Consider the following 21,476-nt stretch of genomic DNA (forward strand, 5'->3'; position numbering starts at 1 on the left):
GTGAAGGAGGCCTGAATGAATTCAGGTGTCATCTTTGCTGTCCACAGTTCACTTTATCAGAGTCTGACAGAAGCTGTTGTGATGTCATGTGCAGTGAACCCTCCAAACACTGAGCATGTGCACAGACAGGAGGAAACATTCTAAAGAAAACAGCTTCTCACCCATGCAGCTGCAGGAACGCTTGACTGGGAGTCAGGAAAGAGGTGAAGTCACCAGCACACTCAGCACTCAGTATGGGAACAGCACCACCTGCAGGCAGGGAGGGAGACCGACACAAAACTCAGCATACATGACTCAGTCATAACAACAACAAAGTGCTGTAGTTAGAAAGGAGAAATGTAGAAGTTTCCATGCTGCAGACAGTGCGGCTGAAGCAGTGCATGTTTTTACTTCATTTATTCTCATCTGATGAGATCTGAGGAAGAACTAAGAATGGATGTAGTTCTCCCTGCATGTTGTGAAGCTCACAGAACACACCCTGCCTCTCATAGAAAAGCTCTGAGTCACTCAGGAAGTTGTTCCTCCCCTTCACAGATCTGTCTGCATCAGGACGGGTAGAAGCAGCATGGTGGAAACTGCAGCTGCTGCTGAGCCTCATTTCCTGTAAGAGAGGAACCAGACCAGAGATCTGTTTCCTTCAGAGCACAGAGAGCCTTTCTGTTCAGAGAAAGTGAAACTATCTGACCGTCACTGACAAAGAGGTGAAATGGCGCAGCAAGAACATCAGCTGGACCGACTGAAATTCTGCTGCTCCATCTGTCTGGATCTACTGAAGGATCCGGTGACGATTCCCTGTGGACACAGCTACTGCATGAACTGTATTCAAAGCTGCTGGAACAGAGAGGATGAGCAGAGAATCCACAGCTGCCCTCAGTGCAGGAAGACTTTCACACCGAGGCCTGTCCTTGTGAAAAGCACCATGTTAACAGATTTAGTGGAGGAGCTGAAGAAGACTGGACTCCAAGCTGCTCCTGATGATCACTGCTATGCTGGACCTGAAGATGTGGCCTGTGATGTCTGCACTGGAAGAAAACTGAAAGCTAAAAAGTCCTGTTTATTCTGTCTGGTTTCTTACTGTGAGGAACACCTGCAGCCTCATTATGATGTGCCTCAGCTGAAGAAACACAAGCTGGTGGAGCCCTCCAAGAACCTCCAGGAGAACATCTGCTCTCGTCATGATGAGGTGATGAAGATGTTCTGCCGCACTGATCAGCAGTCTGTCTGTTATCTTTGCTCTGTGGATGGACATAAAGGCCACGACACAGTCTCAGCTGCAGCAGAGAGGACTGAGAGGCAGAGAGAGCTCCAGGAGAGTCTGCAACAAATCCTGCAGAGAGTCCAGGACAGAGAGGGAGATGTGAAGCTGCTCCAACAGGAGGTGGAGGCCATCAGTCGCTCTGCTGATAAAACAGTGGAGGACAGTGAGAAGATCTTCACTGAGCTGATCCGTCTGACCCAGAAAAGAAGCTCTGATGTGAAGCAGCAGGTCAGATCCCAGCAGGAAGCTGAAGTGAGTCGAGTCAAAGAGCGTCAGGAGGAGCTGGAGCAGGAGATCACTGAGCTGAAGAGGAAAGCTGCTGAGCTGGAGCAGCTCTCACACACAGAGGACCACATCCACTTTCTACACAACTACCGCCCACTGTCAGCACTCAGTGAGTCCACACACTCATCCAGCATCAACATCCGTCCTCTGAGGTACTTTGAGGATGTGACAGCAGCTGTGTCAGAGCTCAGAGACAAACTACAGGACACTCTGAGACAGACGTGGACAAACGTCTCACTGACTGAGGTGGATGTTTTACTGTCAGAACCAGAGCCACAGACCAGAGCTGGATTCTTACAGTATTCATGTGAACTCACACTGGATCCAAACACAGCACAGAGAGAGCTGAAACTATCAGAGGGGAACAGAAAAGTAACACGTGTGAAACAACAACAGCCTTATTTTAATCATCCTGACAGATTCAAAGGGTGTCAGGTCCTGAGCAGAGAGAGTCTGACTGGACGTTCTTACTGGGAGGTGGAGAGGAGAGGAGGAGGAGTTTATGTAGCAGTCACATACAAGAGTATCAGCAGAGCAGGGAGCGGGGATGAATGTGGATTTGGATGTAATGACAAATCTTGGGCTTTATATTGTTACCAAAACATGTACAGATTTTATCACAACGACATCACCACTGAGGTCTCAGGTCCTCCGTCCTCCAGAGTAGGAGTGTACCTGGATCACAGAGCAGGTATTCTGTCCTTCTACAGCGTCTCTGAAACCATGACTCTCCTCCACAGAGTCCAGACCACATTCACTGAGCCGCTCTATGCTGGACTCAGGTTATTTAACAGTTTTCTGTTTGGACCAGGCAGTGCAGAGTTGTGTAACCTGAAATAGACACTGAGGTCACTTCAGGTCAATTCCGGTGCAGTTACTTTGATTCTTGGACTCAATTTGTCTCCATCAAACTGTCAAACAGTGACTGTCAGCACCTGTTGATCTCCTCCTTTGTTCTTCTCTTGATCTTTGAGTTAGTGAAGAAGATTTAGACAAACTTCAGATGGAGGTTGTCGTATGTTTCAGTTATCAATCAACTGATGTGAATGAAATGTGTAAAGTGTCATTTGTCCCATGTGCAGTTGTATGCAGTTCATACCAACAATTATTAACCATTATTATTTTTATTATTGTTTGTTTAAATCGTGAAATTGATGAAAACTGTCAGTTTAAATCTGTTTAATAAATGTTATCGATACAGACCCGGTTTCAAATTCAGCCATTTCTGTGAACCATCGTCACTTTTTCTGTGAAGCAGTAGGTGGCGGCAAAGAGCCCTAGAAGCTTCTTGACAAAACGAAGAAGAAGAAAAAGTTCATAGTTCACCCGGAAGCCAGCCTCATGTGCGTGGTGGTGTGATTACGTGCTCACGTTTTTCTTAAAAAAATACATTAAAACCGGTTTTGTCGGAGGATTCAGCTCACTGAATAAGTAAGTACTGTCTGTACCAGAGCCACCGACATGTGGTCAGGCACCGGTTTTAGCTCTTATTAGCGACTTTCTACGCAATAACATGTAGATGTTAGCTAGCTGGGAACTAGCCGATGTTAGCTTGTCCGACTGGCAGCGTCTAGAAATGCGTGTTTATTCATTTGTTTACCTTTAAGTTAAGTTAGATAACTGCGTTTGTGTTTAACATTAGACATTAGATTCGATTTCTACCAGTTAGCTATGCTAACCTTACAAAACTCGGTGTTACATAAGCTGACCGTCCATAAACACACCTGCAGATAATTAAAGGGTTTCATCTTCACTGTGTGTGTGTGTGTGTGGAACCCAACAGTAGTGAGTCTACAAGAAAACTGGGACTGGTGTTTATTTTTAATTTGAAACTGAAATACATTCAAATGGTAACAAATGTTTTCTGTTGGTTAGATGTGTTCATGTCTGATAGATGTGCTCTGTTTACAGTATCACGACTCTTATAAGGGGTCTGTAAATATGAGTTGGGTCTCTCATTGTTTCTTTGTCCTTTATGACAACAGCCTACTTGTGGGCTGGGCTGTTTGTTAAAACTTGAAGGTTTCGTAAATAAAATGAGTAAATTTCCATCAGTGGTTTGACAGTTCAATAGCCCAAAGCAAAATAACATGACGGATTTTAATAGATTCCTCTTCTGAGCTTAGAGAGATGCTTTCTAACTGTGACACCCTGATATCTTGTACTAACTCTAAGTGAATCTTCAGGTCACCATGTCCTCCTACACCTGCATCAGCTGCCGAGTGGCCTTTGCAGATGGTGAGGTTCAGCGGGCGCACTACAAAACAGACTGGCACCGCTACAACTTAAAGCGCAAAGTGGCCGACATGCCGCCCGTCACAGCTGAAAACTTCCAAGAGCGCGTCCTGGCGCAGAGAGCTGCTGCTGAACAACAGCTGACAGACGCAGCGGTCAGTGAGGGCTGCTCCATCTGCAACAAGAAGTTCTCCAGTGCAAATGCTTACCAGAACCACCTGCAGTCCCACAAACACCAGCAGGCTGAGAAGCAGGCCCTGCTTGCCGCCCAGAGGCAAGTGGAGAGGATGAACGAGAAGAACCTGGAGAAGGGGCTGGCTGACGAGAAGCTAGATCATGATGCCAGGAACGAGGCCCTGCAGCAGGCCCTGAAAGAGCAACAGAGACCGAGTCCAGCCAAGCAAGGGGATGGGCAGGCGTCACAAGGAGAGACAAAGCTGAGGCCCGAGAAACCACCCAGGATGATGTGGCTGGAGGAGCAAGCCAAGAGGAGAGAGAGAGAAGAGGGAGCCACAGCTGAAGAAGGTAAGAAGGAAAATATCCATCTCACTGTTGGGTCGATCATATTTATCATACCTTATTTTTTAAACAGGCTTCACAATGTTTAATGTGGAGACATTTTGAGTTAATTCTGAGTTCTCATCAATAATTTCCAGAAGAGTGGGAGGATGTTGACGGGGAGGACGATGATGAGATGGAGGAGGTGAGTGATGAAGATGAAGAAGAGACGATGGATCAGGAGGAAGGCCAGTTGGCCACTCAGTCAGACCCCGACCCTGCTGCCCTGCCGGGCTCCATCCCTGTTACTGACTGCCTGTTCTGCTCCCACCACTCGAGGACGCTCATGAAGAACGTCGACCACATGACCAAAGTTCACAGCTTCTTCATCCCTGACATTGAGTTCCTTGTTGACCTGAAGGGCTTCATCCGTTACCTCGGTGAGTTTGGGATGTAAATGTGAGGAAACTCAGTATTTGTTGAAAGTGTTCAGTAATCAGGGCAAATATTCACATTTCAACTTATTTTCAGTGTTACTAAAAATAATCTGATCATTAAAGCAGGAGTTACATGAGCAGTTTGATTCATAGCACGGCGAAGCCAGGAAAACTGCTTGTTCTGGATTTTTCCACCATAGCTCAGTCAGGATGTGCCTCCTCCTCTATCTGGTCAGTATCTGGCTACAACCCACAAGACAGGTCGGGAGAAAGAACTGATTAATTGTTCGCAAAAAAATAGAATACTGGCAACAAATCTTCCTCTTCCTCCGCTCAAACATGTTCACCTAAACTGCCGTCTCTGCCTATGTCCAGCAGCAAAGTGTCTTAACGTGTGTGTGCGCAGTGGGAGGGCCGTATGAGGAATCCCGCACACACATTTCTTGTGAAGTATTTCTCTGTTCTCGTGGAGTATGTAACAAGCTTTAGCCATTCATCCACCGCCATTGTTAACTTGTTCAATCCGACACGTTTCCTTCCACTGTTCCTTCCACAGGACCCTCCCCTTCTCACTCATTAGCTTCTTACAGCCACTGATATCTATGCTGCTTCCATTCCCTCACTAACATTGGCCGCCTCAGATTCTAGAATATTTGTCTCTTTCAATTTAAAAAAAAAAAAGAAAAAAAAAGAAATAAAATGTCGGCTACTAATCGGGTGTGGTGACTCGCCCTGTCTCCTGATGTGGTCGCAGTCTGGAGCCCTGAGTAACACTTTGTTGTCTCATCTGTTGTGTTTTGTTTTTGTGTTCCAGGTGAAAAGGTCGGCGCCGGGAATGTGTGTTTATGGTGTAATGAGAAGGGGCGCTCATTTTACTCAGCAGAAGCAGTGCAGAGTCACATGACGGACAAAAGTCACTGTAAGCTCTTCACAGACGGCGACGCTGCGCTGGAGTTCGCAGACTTCTATGACTTCAGGTAAGAGAGTCAACACGTGGCTTGTGTTACCGGAGTGAACCTGATGTACACTTTAACCAGTGTAACAGGATGAATCACAGCTTTTGTCTCTTGTCAACAGGAGCAGCTATCCTGACAGAGAGGAGGGTGAGGATGCTGACATGGAAGATGAAGAGCTACCAGATGACAAGAACCTGGAGTATGATGACGACACGCTGGAGCTGACTCTGCCTTCAGGTGAGTCGAAATTACTTTTAATAATATGTATGTGCTCAACTTATTCTGATTTTTTTCCCTTCTTATTATTATTATTGATGTGAGCTTAAAGGTTCTTTACAAATATCAGAAGAGCTTGAGCTGACTTTTTTTTTTACTATTTTTATATTTCTGATTCTGTTGTGTGTAACAATTGCAATGTTGATGTGAGAGCCAGTGTCATGTGCTCCTAGTGTGCTCTTCATGCATGTACATGTGACGTGCATGGAAATGTCAGTAAACACAGATGAATGTGTTTTGACTCCTATCGTCCAGTCCTAGCTGGTGGGACAGCTGACTTTTCTGGACCTGTGTGGTCATGTTGTTAACTGTTGTCACCGTTTGTGTTTCTTCAGGCGCTAAGATCGGACACCGCTCCCTCATGAGGTACTACAAACAGCGGTTTGGAACCCAGCGAGCGGTGGCTGTGGTCCACAACAGGAACGCTGTGGGCAGAGTCCTAAGACAGTACAAAGCCCTCGGCTGGGGAGGAGACGGAGGTAAGAGCTCATGAAGACATGAGACAATAGTAGAGTTAACGAGGTGATCTGAACTGACAACACAGTGCTTTATGTCGTTTTTACCCTTTTATCTAAAAATCCTCCAAAAACAGTGACAAGTTACTGGAAAATAAAAGTCATGTGACCAGCAGTCACATGACGCAGAGTATCTGGTTACTGCACAGTAGTGTTGTCACTACAAAAAAAAAACTTACATGTTCGAACTTCAATACACCACAACACAGTAATTACTTTGTTCATTTGGATTTTATTAACTGCAAAGCCTGTAAAACAAACTCCTTTTAAAAAAACTTTATTTATGAACTTACTGCCTTAATGCCTGGAAGAGCAGCTGAAAAAAACTCTCTGAACCAAACGTATATCACAGATAACGGGAGGCGCGTCGACGGCTTTGTAGCAAGTTTAAACAGAGCAACAGTCGAACGTTACAAACCAAATCACTTTATTTGCAAGAAACACGAGTTTATCAACGTGATCGGGATCAAGTGCGGATCTTTTTTGTTCACACTATTGCCTGCCGATGAGAACACGCGACTTTACCGTCCAATGTGTAGAAACCAAAAAACCTCCACACGCCGCTTCTCATGTGTGTCGGCGTTGTGATTGTCCGCCCGGGGCGGCTTTCCTCGTTATTATCCATTCAGCAAAAGTTGGCTTAATGTTGCTGATCTTTACCGCTGAGAGGCTGCAGGTAACTGGGCCACTATGAGAGGTCAATGCGACAGTAGCGCCCTCTACCGGAATACAGTGCACACTACTTCAATGGTCTGACCTGCTGAAGTAAGGTTTATTTATAAAGCACATTTCAAAACAACTTTCTTTGTGCTGAACACAGGAGTCAGTCATGAATTAATAAAATCAAAGTAAAATAATAAAAGTACAGTAAACAACATGCGTAAAACGGTGATAAAGGCCAAGGCGAGCTGCCTATTCAGTGTTAAAAGTTTATTTAAACTCTTCTACAGACTGAGCAGGTCTGACTTGGAGAGGCACACTGTTCCACATCATACATTCCATTCGTTTACAGTTCTAATACAAACTTTTCACCCCTCATTTGAACTCATGTTTGAATATGGAATAAAAACTGACAGCCTTACTGCACAGACGACGAGTGAAACTGACATGATTGTTCTGCATCGTGTTGTCTTCCCTGCTGTTTTTTATCTTTAGAAAATTAATCATAGTTTATATTTTACTGTCTGTATTGTGCTGAATTGTCTCTGATTCTTAGAGTATTACCGACCTGACGATGAAGATTTTCGGTCATTTCTTGAAAAGTCCAGTTTCCTGGCTTCAACCTTTAAGTTTAAATATATTGTGCTGAGTTTGGGGATATTCTTTGAATCCTTGATTATCTGAGATATCTGACAGGACAATCAGACTTTTTCCACCAATTTATGTATATTTTCTTGCATTAAGTTTTTATTTTATGACTGGTAATGTTTCATCACTTCACTTATTGACCACAGGTGTCATTGTTGACGTAAGGACTTCCTGTCCTGCTGCATGTGTTGTAGAAAGGGCTCCCCCTTGTGTTTGCCTGTCATTATTCACATAATAACGCTGTACGTGCATGCATGTTGTCCCTCGCCCCTCCTTTCTTCTTCTCTCTCAGGCAAAGGGTCCTTCCATCAGAAACAGAAGGACATGCAGTACGTCCAGATGATGAAGTCCAAGTGGATGCTGAAGGTGGGCATGAGCCACAACGCCACCAAACAGAAGCACTTCAGAGCCCAAGTGATGTTCTAGAGTCACACTGAGGGGTACTGAGCGTGGACTGGCGGGCTGTCAACATCCACGGCAGGAAGAAGAAACGCCGCTGACAGTGACGCCGTGTTCAGTTTGAATGAATCCATCCTGGTTGATGAGCTGTTACGTCACTGATGCTGCATCTGTGTGGAATTCATACAGTCAGTACGAATGTGCTTCACATGGACTCGCCATGAGGCCCAGGTGGGAGCTGTCCCTGACTTTGTTGCAAAAATGCCTCGGCAGTGAATCTGATTAATAAAAATATTAGATTGATTGTAAAAACACAGCTTTTTATTTAATGGCCGGATTTTTTCATTATCAGTGTACTGATGTATCTGCCGTTATTCCTGGGCGTAAAGACCTGCTAATTACAGACCGCATTCAAAATCCAAATAAAACATTTAATATTTTATTAATTGAACTTGGTGGAATGACTCAGCAGCGCCTCCTAGAGTGAGTCCCAGGTCTTGTTTGACCTGTGTCCCATTTTGTGCATGTTGTCCTAAGAAAATAGTCCGATCAACCTGAAGGCTTTTCAGCCACTTCTGAAGAGATTACGGTAATGAAGTTTGAGTGGTTGTTGCACGACGTGGGTGGCGTGCAAACTCGAGCCTTCGCTGTGAAACAGGACATTTTCTCATTTCTTATGTGATATTGTGATTAATAAATTTTAAAGGAAACAAATTGTTGTTTCTTTAACAGGTACCATGTCATGTGATCCAGTGACTCCACACCTGAAGTGTGAAACTACCACATCAAGGTTCATCCTCACAGTGACACCTCTGAATCCTTTTGTGTATTTATGTATATGTAAGTCAGGGTTTCCCTGTAGAAGACAGGTCCGTGTGTCTTTTTTTAATGTGCGTCAGATTTATCAATGACTCTGAGCCTGGTGCAGATGATGTCATGGAAAGCTGATCGGGCCTGGGCAGGATGCTGACCCACCACACTGCTGCATCAATGAGCTCACTTACTCCATTTGTTTGTGGTGCTCCACTTTATCTTTGGCAGCCTCTCCACTTCCTTCTGCAGGCCGAGAGAGTGTTTGTGGCGCGATGGTTTCAGGGGTTTAGGGCACTCTGCTCGCACAGCCTGCCGCTGTTTGACGGAGTCGACAGGAAAAACAGACAGGGGGGGAGGGGTCATGCAGACAGGCCGACGGCAAGAAGGAGGCTAATTGATCAGGATGACTTGTGGAGAGAAGCAGGGCTGATGGCTGAGAGGCAAAAACACTGGGAGTCATCACAAGAGGTGATTGACACTTTGAGGTCTGAGGGCAGATTCCATATTTTAAAATTCAACATGTTCATGATTCAAATAGTGAAAGTCTGCTGAGGGTTTTTTGTTGGCCTAATTGGACAGATTTCAGTGACTGGAACAGGACTCAGCCCTGATTAGCCTCCCTCTGTGTTTCCTGGAAATAATTATTTTTAGCCATGCTGGCAGACGAATGACTCCAGGATAACGACGCCCAACTGTCAGTCCACCAACAAGTCTCTGATTACGTTCAGGTTTATAAACCTTACTTTGGTGACCCACAGGTTTCCTGACGTGCCCCCAGGAGGACGACCTCTGTGGCTGGTAGAACCATAAACCCTTTAACAATAGTTGTTTTTGTATACTAGCATGCTAGTGTTAGCATGTAGCTAAACATACAGCCATAGACTGTATGTAACATTTTCTGTGATGTCACCCATAGGTTTATGAAAAGCCATTCCGAGTCCTCCTGGCAGGGTCCAATCGTCGCCATGTTGGTAGCGTCAAAGTCTGCCTAGACTCCAACTACAGGTAAAGAGGTGAAGCGGGGTCACTCACGTATACTAAAGACATTTGGCTTAGTTTATTTAGTTTATTTACTTAATTTTATTTTAGTTTTTATCTTATTGCATGTTAATTATTATATGTTCTTTGTATGCACCAATCACTAAGGCAAATTCCTAGTAATGTGAACCCCCTTCACTTACATGGCAATAAACATGATTCTGATTCTGAAGAATGAAGTAGTTTATAGAGACCGCCCCTGCAGGCCATAGGTAGAACTGCAGCTTTGACAGGGGAAGGGGGGACAGGGGGGACAACAGTGGCGCAGTGGTATAGCAGGGTTGTCTAGTAGTGGTGGTTCGATCCCAACTCCTCCCTAGTCACTGTTGTGTGTTCTTGGGCAAGACACTTCACCCTAGCCTGTGGCGCGCCTTGCTAGTCATTGTATGACACTGCTTGGCAGCAGCCGTAAAGAATTTCCCTCTGGGATTAATACAGTATCTAAAATAAAAAAAATTAAAAAAAAAAAGTAACGAGCTGAATTTCACAGCCTGCAGGGTGTCGTCCTTTGTGGGCTCTTAGTAGTGAAGTGAAACTTTGAAGTCTTGTGTCTTTCTGTGGGTTTGCTGCTGAGATGAATTATGAGGCGTCTTTACGAACGTATTTTATGATGCTCGGCTGTGGAAGCGCTCCTTTGACTCCTCATGATGACGCACAGCTGACGTGCAGGCAGACCTCCTGCTGGTCTCTGTGGAGCAGATGTTATCATTGTAAAGCTGCAGCATATTCATTCAGAATATTCACTGATTGATTGAAAAAGTCAAACTCATTTTTCATAACTTGGCATCACATTGATTGATTTGTATATGTGTAGTACTTGTGTATTTTTAAGGATGCATTAGCTGAACAGGCGCCACGTGATCAGACAGAAGGTGAAACCTAAAAGTCATTCTGAGTCCCTCCCTAAACACAGACGCGTTTGGAAGCCGGCCCTCCCTGCTCTCAGCACGATCCTGGTCTCCCTCCAGGCCCTGGGGACCTGCTATTGATCGGTGCCTCGTAGGTAGTGATTGGACATGAGTGGATAATTTCCTTTGCTGCATTAGAGTCCATTACTGGCCCCGCTCCCCGGAAAGCGATAGACATCCTCAAAAAAAAAAAGAAAAAAGATTCTTCTAGGAAAAGCGGTCTCCGCCGACAAATGATTCACCAGCCGAGGCTCCTCGAACTTTATTATCAGATCCATTTCAGGGATGATGGGCTGCAGAGGAGGCGGTCCTGCTCATAAGTGAGACATCTTTTCTGAAGGGAAGGAGAATTAGTTTAAAAGTCCAACTCCTGTGAGGCTTCACAGTGCACCTCAGGAGGGTTCTGATCGTTCCCGTCACAGCATTGCCTCTGTTTCACTGTCCTGATTCTCCTGAGGCTAATGCCTGCACCATTTTATCAGCCTGAACACGGGCTTATGCTTTGGTGTTTTGTCAGATAAACAGTCACTTTTTGGCATGAAAATAAGCAGCTCTGCAATTACAGCGCCCCCTACAAATGTTTAGAGATGCAGCACTTCATTAGAGATGTGCCACTCGGAGCCCAGAGGCGCGGTTTGCTGGCAGGCAAAGGAGGCTACTGCTTGGGGCCCTCGGCAGGAGGCCTGAGGGCTGGAAAACTTCAAACTACTGGCTGTGAGTCGAGTCCTGTGTGTGTGTGTTGGACAGGAAGTGTGAGGTTATTGACATCATTTGACTCACCTCACCACTGTCTGCAGACAGAGCTGCTCAGCTTATGTGATGAGGCTGTAATAGCTGCTGGCCAACCTGTGCACTGACACTGATCTGATCTGTGACATCATCAGACTGATGTATCAGTTGTGTTATTATAAATCTGTGCACCTAAGCAGGCACTTAAAGGTAGGGTAGGAGATTTTGAAAACTCAGTGAGAGTCAGCCAGATTTGGAAAGTAAACACACGCCCCTTTCTCTCGGAGCTCACCCTGAAGTCACGCCTCCCAACCAGTCTGTGACTTCGGCCATCATGCACGTACCTCTCTGGTGCACAGAGCAGGAAGAGAGTGACAACCAGCCAATACTCCGCGCAGGGTCCACCTGGAGGATTGGCTGATGTTTTTAGTGTTTTATAGCTTCCACAGATAATTCATATTCTTCGTTTTAATGTGAAACTGCCGAACTAATCGGTTGCTATCGGATTGTAAAGAGAAGTTACACTAATTTAACAAAAAGTGCATCACAGTGAAATCTCCTACCCAAGCTTTAAGGCATGAGGACCAAATGTGAGAATTGGCAGCTAATCTGCACTGGAAGGCATTAATGTATAATGAAACCCCTTTAAGGACACGTGCAACCCTTCATATAGAATCCACTGATATAAGGCAGCAGTGCCTTTAACTAATCAATGCAAACAGTTCCTAACCCTCAGTCTGTTTGGATCCTCTTAGTTTCTGACCTTCTTCAGCCCTAAATTCCCCGCAGTGATAAGGTTTATCATTTATAGGCGGAGGCTGCTTTGCAACTTTCAGAGAGGGTTATGAGCCACCACCCTGATAATGATGGCATCTGTAGCCCGGCAGCTGACCCCTTTAACACGGGCAGGGTGCTGCGGGGCGCCACAGCTCTCCACACCGGGCTGCTGGATGTGCTGCAGCTCCTCTCTGCCTCACAGCCGGCTGTGCACAACCAGCGCCTGCCCGGGTCCGGAAAGTTGTCTCCTCCATCATAATGATGGGATGATAATGTGATTGATTGGTCATCTCCCCGGGGGAAACGTCTTTTCTGCTTCCTGAGTGCGCGGCTCTTCACAGAACCTGGACGGATCCTGCCCCTCAGCCGGGTGAACGCTCGGCCGCACCAGCAGGCGGTCAGCCCGGTCAGGAGAGGTGTACCTTCATCACTGCTGCGTGGCAGCTAGCTTCCTCAGTGGGGACTAAAGAGGCGGAGGAAGAGGAGGAGGAGGAGAGTGGGGGTCTGGGCGCTTCAGGACGGCTGGCTCCCGTTGCGATGCATGGAGACTGCTCGGAAATGCTCCCCGGGTCTCCGGAGCGCATGAGGCGGTTCCAGCCGACGGACGGTCCGCAGAGCCGTGGGCGTGCGGGTGATGATCTGCAGCTGTCCCAGGCTGCCAGCACTCTGTGACTTCGGCTGCAGGAGCTCGGTTCCGAGTCCACGGAGCGGAGGTATACGGAGCGCCGTGATCTGCGAGCCTGCCGGCTGCACCGCAGCCCTGCGCCGCTGTGGCGGTGGATCCTGCGGCCGGGCGGCATCTATGCAATTTTGTTTTTACTTTTCATTCTATTATGAGCACAGAGGAGGGAGAGGCGGCTCCGGCTACTGCCGTCACCCACCGCCACACCTGGGAGGAAGGCGAGCCGCACGGCTCCCAAGGACATCCGCACCCCGACGAGGAGGACGAGGCGCAGCGAGCAGAGGAGGCGGAGGGCCGGGGTGCGGGGGACGCGGAGAAATTCGGTGTGGAGAACAACGGGGGGAATTTCTCCGGTGAGGATGGGGCGACCGGGGGGAGACCCTGCAAGGCGCAGGGGATGCATTCAAACTGCAGCAGCGAGACCTGCATCCCCACTCCCAGCTGCCGGATCTGCTTCCAGGGCGCAGAGCAGGTACACGTGCTGCTGACAGCGTCATCTGTCTGTGGTGTCATCAGGTTTAAAGTTGAATTAAACACTGAAGGTGAGGGCACGGACTCCGCAGTGCTGCACTCTGATTGGCTGACGGCAGCAACTCGTCTAGATTGAGTGAAGTAAATCTGCTGGAAGCGGGCCTGATTGGACGGATTCCAGCAGAATCCACCAATCACACACAACAAAGAGGAAAAGTGACGAAATGGACTTTAAACACATCTGTGATCAAACTCAGCAACACTGAGCACAGAAGGACTTCAGCACCGCGGACAGCAGCTCAGACAGCAGTTAACCCTTAACTCAGACAGCAGTTAACCCTTAACTCAGACAGCAGTTAACCCTCAACCCAGACAGCAGTTAACCCTCAACTCAGACAGCAGTTAACCCTCAACTCAGACAGCAGTTAACCCTCAACTCAGACAGCAGTTAACCCTCAACTCAGAAATCAGTTAACCCTTAACTCAGACAGCAGAGTTAACCCTTAACTCAGACAGCAGAGTTAACCCTTAACTCAGACAGCAGAGTTAACCCTTAACTCAGACAGACAGCAGTTAACCCTTAACTCAGACAGACAGCTGTTTACCCTTTAACTCAGACAGCAGTTAACCCTTAACTCAGACAGCAGTTAACCCTTAACTCAGACAGCAGTTAACCCTTAATTCAGACAGCAGTTAACCCTTAACTCAGACAGCAGTTAACCCTCAACTCAGACAGACAGCAGTTAACCCTCAACTCAGACAGACAGCAGTTAACCCTCAACTCAGACAGCAGAGTTAACCCTCAACTCAGACAGCAGAGTTAACCCTTAACTCAGATAGCCATGTCAACCCTTAACTCAGACAGCAGAGTTAACCCTTAACTCAGACAGCAGTTAACCCTTACCTCAGACAGCGACAGCAGTTAACCCTTAACTCAGACAGCAGTTAACCCTTTAACTCAGACAGCAAAGTTAACCCTTAACTCAGATAGCCATGTCAACCCTTAACTCAGACAGCAGAGTTAACCCTTAACTCAGACAGCAGTTAACCCTTACCTCAGACAGCGACAGCAGTTAACCCTTAACTCAGACAACAGAGTTAACCCATAACTCAGACAGCAGAGTTAACCCTTAACTCAGACAGCAGTTAACCCATAACTCAGACAGCAGAGTTAACCCTTAATTCACAGCAGCTTAGTGTGCAGATTTAACTAGTCCAGCATGCAGTCATCTTCTAAAGGCTGAACGATAACATTTTAACCAGTCCACAGCAAATAAACCAGATCAAAATAATGCTAATATTACAGATTTTAAGACTTTTAAACTTTGTAGTTGGCGGTCCCCAAACCTCACTGTGCATGAAACAGGTCTCTGCACCACACACACATAAGTTGTATGATGTTTCACTCACAGGTTTTAGCTGCATTTTGGACCATTTAACATCAGCTGAGAAGCAATGTCAGGTTTATTTTACTGAAAACATGTTTTATTAATCATAATATACCTGGAGCTCTGCTAAGAAACCTTTCAGGTTCAAAGTGAGTCACTGTTTGATGTAAATGTCCCTAACAGTAACCAGTGACACCGACCAGACCCCGAGTGGGGTTAAAGGTCACAGTGTCCTCATTGTACCTCCGGAATGATCTTATTCGGCTCATAATGTGAAATAGTCATTTCATTTTGAAGCAGTTGTTTGTTGTTTTTTTCACAACAGAAGGCACGAACGTGATGAGTGTGATGAGTCTTGATGTCGGCTCCTCCTCACAGCCAGTTCCCCTCAGTTCAAACCTCATCACACCAGTTGTGACCAGTTATTTAAACTGACAGCGTCTTTATGGGAGGACTTGCTGTTTGCCTCGTTGGATTTCTGGGTTTGTTAAAGCAGCGTACCTGCTCAGCTGCACGCTGTTTTGGATGTTTTGTTTTGCTACTGGTCTGGTCAAATCCAGAAAGAAAAGGACCCTTCAGAGTCATGTGTTCTGTTTTAATGGCTGCCTGAAACTTAGGTGGAGAGCACGCCGCTTCAGTATGATGCTAAAAAAGGCTTCAAAATGGTGGCATTGGCGAGCGTGGAGTTGTGTCAGCACTTCTCTGAAGAACAAACTGCTCCACACTCATCCCATCAGGTGAACGACAAAGGCTGAATCTTAATCCTCTGCTCCCAAAGCATCAGTCTGACCGTCTGCAGGTCGTTGTGGAGGTGGATGGACAGACGTGACGTGAAGGGGACAAATGGACGAGCTGAAATCTGACAGTCTGCAGGCCAGCGTGGCTCCTGCCAGCGAGGGGAAGATGAGGGGCCCTTCATCCCTGCCGGGGAGGAGTCAGGCCAGTGAAGGACTAAGTGAATATCCTGTCTTCTGAACGTGGGCTACAGCCTGTTAGCAGAGCTAATCTAATCACACTGCCTCCGGGGCCAGACTCATATTTGATTTTAATAAAAGGCCGCAGGCCGGTCTGCCTCACTAGTTATCAGGAAGAACATGTGATGCTGACAATACTCAAATGAAGCACCAGAAGAGACGTTTTCACACTCTGCTGGGCGCCATCCATCCATGCTCAGCCCGTTTTCTGCTCGTTTCACCCACATATTCCAAAGTAGACGTCCAGCTTGGAGAAGTCTTTGGCCTCTGTCTCTGCGTGTTTTTTCTGTTTGGAGCCTTGTTGACCTTCGTGGTAGTAAGAATCCGTGGACTGTTTTTATCAGGCGTCCCTCGGAGGTTTCAGAGACGTGTTATTAAAGCCGTCCTTGACGGCGGTTTGATCAAACATCACTTCAGTGGACCTGCGTCGGCTCATTCAGGCGAAAGCCTCCAAGCTCCTTTTAAACCCACAAGGTTAATATGACATGATGAAAAACGAGCTCCCTGACCACTGACCTTAATATACTATTAATATGCCACTCACAGCCCAGCCGGCAGGTCAGAGCGGCAGTAATGGCTGCTGGAGGAATGCCTCCAGGAAGGAAAGGGAACTAATAGATATGGCTGTAATGATTAATGTCGTGCTGCATCTCGCCGTCCATATCTGCCAGTGTTGCAGATGTGAGGAACCATTATCGATCTGAGCGGGGCTGCTGAGGCCCTCTGCTGGAGGACTGTCTGTGATGTACGAGCTGGTGGCCTGAACCAGAGGGCGTGTGGATGATGAGTGTTGACACACACACACACACACACACTGAAAATGGCTGTAAGATTGATACAGACGGATCCAATACTGCAGAACATCCTGAAAAGATTTGATGATTTATTGCTCCGCCTGCCGGAGGCGTCCTAACAGCAGACACACCAGATGTGACTGTGAGATTAGTTAGAACCTCAGTTCTGCTGTTTGAGTGTAGCTGCGTCCTCCATCGGCTGCAGACTGTGCCGTAAAATAAAAGGTGTGATTTGTTTTAAAAGACTAAATAACATCAGGTATCTGACTGTTTTCATCATAAACAAGGTTTCATCAATCATCATCAATCAGAACTCTCAGACTTTTCACTTTAATTAAGCCCTAAGCCCCAGAATAATGACTTTGAAAATCATAATTAATAGTTAGACTTATTTTTCCACAGTTATTCAATCCACAGAATTTCTCTCATGAATACAGGATTTAGTTTTCACTCAAGTGAATGTAATACGCCACCGTAGAATTCTGACTTAAATTAAAAATATCTAGACTTTTATTCCATGTGACTTTTAGACTCTTCCACACTTTGTTGCTATAACACGTTCATGTCTTCGCTCTCTCTCTCTCCGGTCTGCAGGGGGAGCTGTTGAACCCGTGTCGATGCGATGGCTCGGTGCGTTACACCCACCAGCACTGCCTGCTGAAGTGGATCAGCGAGCGCGGCTGCTGGACCTGCGAGCTCTGCTGCTACCGCTTCCAAGTCATCGCCATCAACATGAAGAGGCCGTGGCAGGTAAACCACCACAGAACAGGGTTTATATATATACAGTATGTTCTTATACTGAAAGGGTGCATCTTCTTTAAAAACATCACCTTTTTCGGCCCCTTATGATGTCATAAGGGGATAAGCTGTGGCCATTATTTGCTGAAAGTGAGATTCTGTGTTCAGCCTGTCAGTGTGTGGTCACATGACCGTTCAGGTGTATCTATCAGCAGTGAACAGAGACCCTCCTGAGAACACTCCCCTCAGATGTGCAGTGCCTGACACCAGCCTGCAGCCATTAACTTCCGCCTGCCTTCTTTGTTCCCGCTCACAGCTGTAAACCTTCTGAGGTCACAGGTTTCCCTCCGACCAAACGTTCTCTCTGAGTGATTATGGAGGCATTAACAAGAGCCTGTTTTTACAGTCGCTGATGTATCCACCCACCAGTTAGATTTATTCTCAGGAATATTCACAGCTTCTCAGCTGGAGGAAGAAAAACATCCACCTGCTGCTGCTGGAGCTGCTGCTGGAGCTGCTGCTGATTTGTAGTCGGGCTGTTGTGCCTTTGTTCAGAGGGAAGAAGCTGACGTTTCTGTGACACACTGAAGCTGCTTTTCATCGTGGAGTGCTGAAGCAGAGTGAGGAAGGATTCTGATCAAACCCCAGAGAGGAGGCGGAGCTGGAGACTAGTTGATGTAAACACTGCCTAAATTCAGAGCTAAAGGTCGGCCAAACACCACAAGTCGTCCTGAGAAGGTCGGACAGATGGTGGGGGGGCACAGTCCTGCTGGACTTTCAGGCAGGCTGGACTGGAGGCCGGTTTAGATTGAACTGTTCATTCATCTGTTTGGTCGGACAGAGAAATCCATGGCTTGTAGTTTAGGGGTTAAATTACCATGGTTGCAGCTCCTACCTGCACAACACGCCATGTGACACGGTGAGAGTGAGAACATGGTTGAACTATAAGCTGCTGCACTCATGCATGCTGCCATCATGCCGAGGTACCTGATGTAGGACACATGAACGTAAACAAAGAAGACGACTACACCCTGAGGCTTACAGCATGAATGCAGCATGTCCCCGTTTCCTGCCTGTCTCTGTCAAAATAAAAGCATACAGCAGACGTGTGGTCGGACCATAATTTGCTCAAGGCGCTGTGTCTTTCTGTCAGTTCCTCCGAACAGACGGCCTCCTGAGGCTTAAAATATCTGCATTCTGGATGGTTTCTTTCTCCACAGAACATTCGGCCCTTTCATATCTGTTCGCTGCAGATGGAGGTTGAGTCATTGGCAGACTGAACAAACACACAGCTGAGGCTCAGATTTAGTTTGTGTCCACAAAGTCTGAGGCGAGCGCCGCTTCAGTCGTCTGCTCGTCGGCAGCAGACTTCTGTTTCCAAGTTGTCTTCATTAAGTTCGTTCTGTGCTTTGTGTGATCGCCTGCTGCCTTTCTTCTCCTCGTCGCCTTCACTGTCCACACATGTATCATCAGGAACTTTAGAATCACCAGAACTTTCTGTTCAAATGACCATGCACGTGTGCTGTAATTGAGGAAAAGCTTTGAACTTGTCGTCCTTGTGCGTGCAGTGGCAGTCCATCACCATCACCCTGGTGGAGAAGGTGCAGATCATCGCCGTGTTTCTGGGCTCTCTCTTCCTGGTGGCCAGCATCTCCTGGCTGCTGTGGTCGGCTCTCAGCCCACAGGCGATCTGGCAGCGGCGCGACGTCCTCTTCCAGATCTGCTACGGCATGTACGGCTTCATGGACCTGGTCTGTGTAGGTGAGCCTGCGGGGGGGGGGGGGGGGGGGGGGGCGGGGGGCGGGTCAGTCATTTATGAATGTTTCGTTTTGTTGAGTCCAGGTGTAACACAGGCTAAAGGTTAGCTAGGCTAATCTGCAGCTGATGAATGACGTTCACTGTTTAAAGGATCTGTATGTACAAATCAGGTAATACTGCCACCTCTGGCCATTACATGAACTGCACTATCCCATCTACTCGGACACACAATAGCAAGCTGTGCAGCCAGCTAGCTGTAACTTGGCTACATGTTTAGATCTGTTGTGGATCTGCTGACCCATAAACATGGCGCCCTCTAACGTGTCTCTAATGTCTCTGTAACAGGCTTGATAGTCCACGAGGGGGCAGCAGTGTACAAGGTCTTCATGCGCTGGCGGGCCGTGAACCTCCACTGGGACGTCCAGAGCTACGACAAGGCCAAGGACATGGAGGAGATGAGCACCGGTCGCTCTTCACTGTCTCCCAGGACGCTTTGGCTGCCTCTGGCCACGTTCGGGCCCAGCGGGCCTCTGCACCCCACGCAGCTGGGGTCACGGCCGTGGACCTGCCTCTGTTTGGCGCCCTTCTGCCCCGGACTGGTACCTCGAAACAACCTCAGCCAGGACACTGAGTCAGGAGAGGTTGTGATCCGAGTCACGTCGGTGTAAAAAGCAGGTGGTGTTTCTGCAGGAAGCAAACGTCTAATGGGTCTAATGGGTCTCACTGCTGGAGGTTTAAACGGTCACACCTTTTGTTCTTTATGCAGATTTTCTAAACGTTTTCCTGATGAGTTCTATCGTTTGTCTTCTCTGGGGCCGGTCCTCACATCAGCTCCAACACTTTATATCTCTCACAGGATGTAGCGGTGCCTTCTTATGATTTAGACCTCTGTTTTTGTGACATCGCCCGCTGTGCAGCGCTGATGGAGAAACACTGAGCACGGTGGAGCCCTGAGGTACATCTGTTACAGTCAACTCTAAACATGATTGGTCTTTTGTTATTGATCATATTGTTTCTGGAGTTGAGGCTTCTCTTATGAAAGTTTTTAAAATCCTAATTCTTGACAACACAAATGTGCAGTTAGAGTCTTAAAGCACAGTCTGATCAGCTGCTGCCCTCGTCACTTTACTCATTTGGATTCATGTTAAAGGGACAGTTCACCTTAAAAGCAAACTTTCCTATTTGTCCTGACCCCATAACTGTGATTAACGATGGATCTGTGTCGTCACACACATACGCATCCTGCCAGCATCTCAGTTCAGATTAATCCTTATATGGGTAGAAAGGTGGAGTGTGGGTGGAGGTGAAGTGGGCGTGATGACGCCCATCTGTCAATCAATGCTGTCACAATTAACAGGATGTAAAAATGTTAATTTCTGCTGTTTTACCATGGATGCCTAGTGACTGACAGCTGGAGCCGCCCTCTAGTGGTCAGTAGAGGAACTGCAGCTTCTTTTTTAAATACTAGTTCCTCAAAAAATGTTTTACTTCCATTATATAAAGTAAAAAGAGTTTTTAAAGCACTGCAGTCACAGGAAGTATCTGAAGGTTTAATTTTGTTGTGAACTGTCCCTTTACAGGCTGATTGTAACATGCTAACTGTTAGCATGTTAACTACAAAGTAAAAAAAATGACAGAAAAATGTAACTTCGTCCCATGCTCATGTTAAAAAGTGTTTTTTTTAATAGATTTCATGTAGTTAGCATGCTAACACTGGGTCATTGAGGGAGGTTGTTGCTATAGTAACAGAATCCCTCCCAAACACGGCTTCGTATCTCTACACCTGTTTGATGGACGGAGATACAAATGAGCACAAGATGATGCAGCACATCTGGACAGTTTTTCTGTGGTGGTTTCAGAGTGCTGGAACTTCGGCGCGTCTCCAGCTCAGGACTGTTCACTTTGGACCCATCCTCAGTTTGTGTCGGTATAAAAACTCTGCTGAACATCGTGGTTCTCTGTCTGTATACGGTTCTGTTGAGCTTCCAGGAGCCCTGTGGTGGTGGTGGTGGTGGGGTTGTGGGTGTTTTTTTTTTTTTTGAGTGGTGGAGGGGCTTGTGGGAGTCTTTGTTATCGACCTCGGTCTGTGGGGTTTTTTTTTGGTGCCTTAGGAGGCTGGGTGTGGCAGCACGGTGTGGCAGCACGCAGAAGACTTGAATGTGAATGTTGGCTGTATTTCTATTTCGTTTGAATGTAACATGGATGTACTGTATAAAGAATATTTATATACACAGAGAGC

At 46.9% G+C, this 21,476-nt stretch overlaps 3 protein-coding genes across 4 annotated transcripts; all 3 read left to right on the plus strand.

The window, feature by feature from the left end:
- The first annotated feature begins 659 nt into the window (after positions 1-659).
- LOC114449396 (tripartite motif-containing protein 16-like) lies at positions 660-2,745 on the plus strand. Its single transcript, XM_028427027.1, has one exon. The coding sequence runs from the start codon at positions 707-709 to the stop codon at positions 2,381-2,383; it is 1,677 nt and encodes a 558-aa protein (XP_028282828.1). The 5' UTR covers positions 660-706; the 3' UTR covers positions 2,384-2,745.
- A 101-nt stretch (positions 2,746-2,846) lies between these two features.
- znf622 (zinc finger protein 622) lies at positions 2,847-9,121 on the plus strand. 2 transcript variants are annotated; one of them, XR_003671989.1, is made up of 8 exons: positions 2,847-2,974; positions 3,730-4,303; positions 4,435-4,716; positions 5,528-5,690; positions 5,791-5,906; positions 6,281-6,424; positions 8,061-8,398; positions 8,900-9,121. XR_003671989.1 is itself a non-coding variant. In XM_028427028.1 (7 exons), the coding sequence occupies exons 2-7, from the start codon at positions 3,736-3,738 to the stop codon at positions 8,192-8,194; spliced, it is 1,407 nt and encodes a 468-aa protein (XP_028282829.1). In that variant the 5' UTR covers positions 2,847-2,974; positions 3,730-3,735; the 3' UTR covers positions 8,195-8,613. The 2 variants fall into 2 exon arrangements, 1 of the variants encoding a protein (XP_028282829.1); XM_028427028.1 differs by lacking the exon at positions 8,900-9,121 and having other exon boundaries at positions 8,061-8,613.
- Positions 9,122-13,042: 3,921 nt separating this feature from the next.
- marchf11 (membrane-associated ring finger (C3HC4) 11) lies at positions 13,043-21,285 on the plus strand. Its single transcript, XM_028427029.1, has 4 exons — positions 13,043-13,586; positions 17,336-17,491; positions 19,048-19,240; positions 19,583-21,285. The coding sequence occupies exons 1-4, from the start codon at positions 13,266-13,268 to the stop codon at positions 19,903-19,905; spliced, it is 993 nt and encodes a 330-aa protein (XP_028282830.1). The 5' UTR covers positions 13,043-13,265; the 3' UTR covers positions 19,906-21,285.
- The last annotated feature ends 191 nt before the right edge of the window (positions 21,286-21,476 follow it).

Source organism: Parambassis ranga, chromosome 17, assembly GCF_900634625.1.
Source record: "Parambassis ranga chromosome 17, fParRan2.1, whole genome shotgun sequence".
Lineage (NCBI taxonomy): Eukaryota > Metazoa > Chordata > Actinopteri > Ambassidae > Parambassis > Parambassis ranga.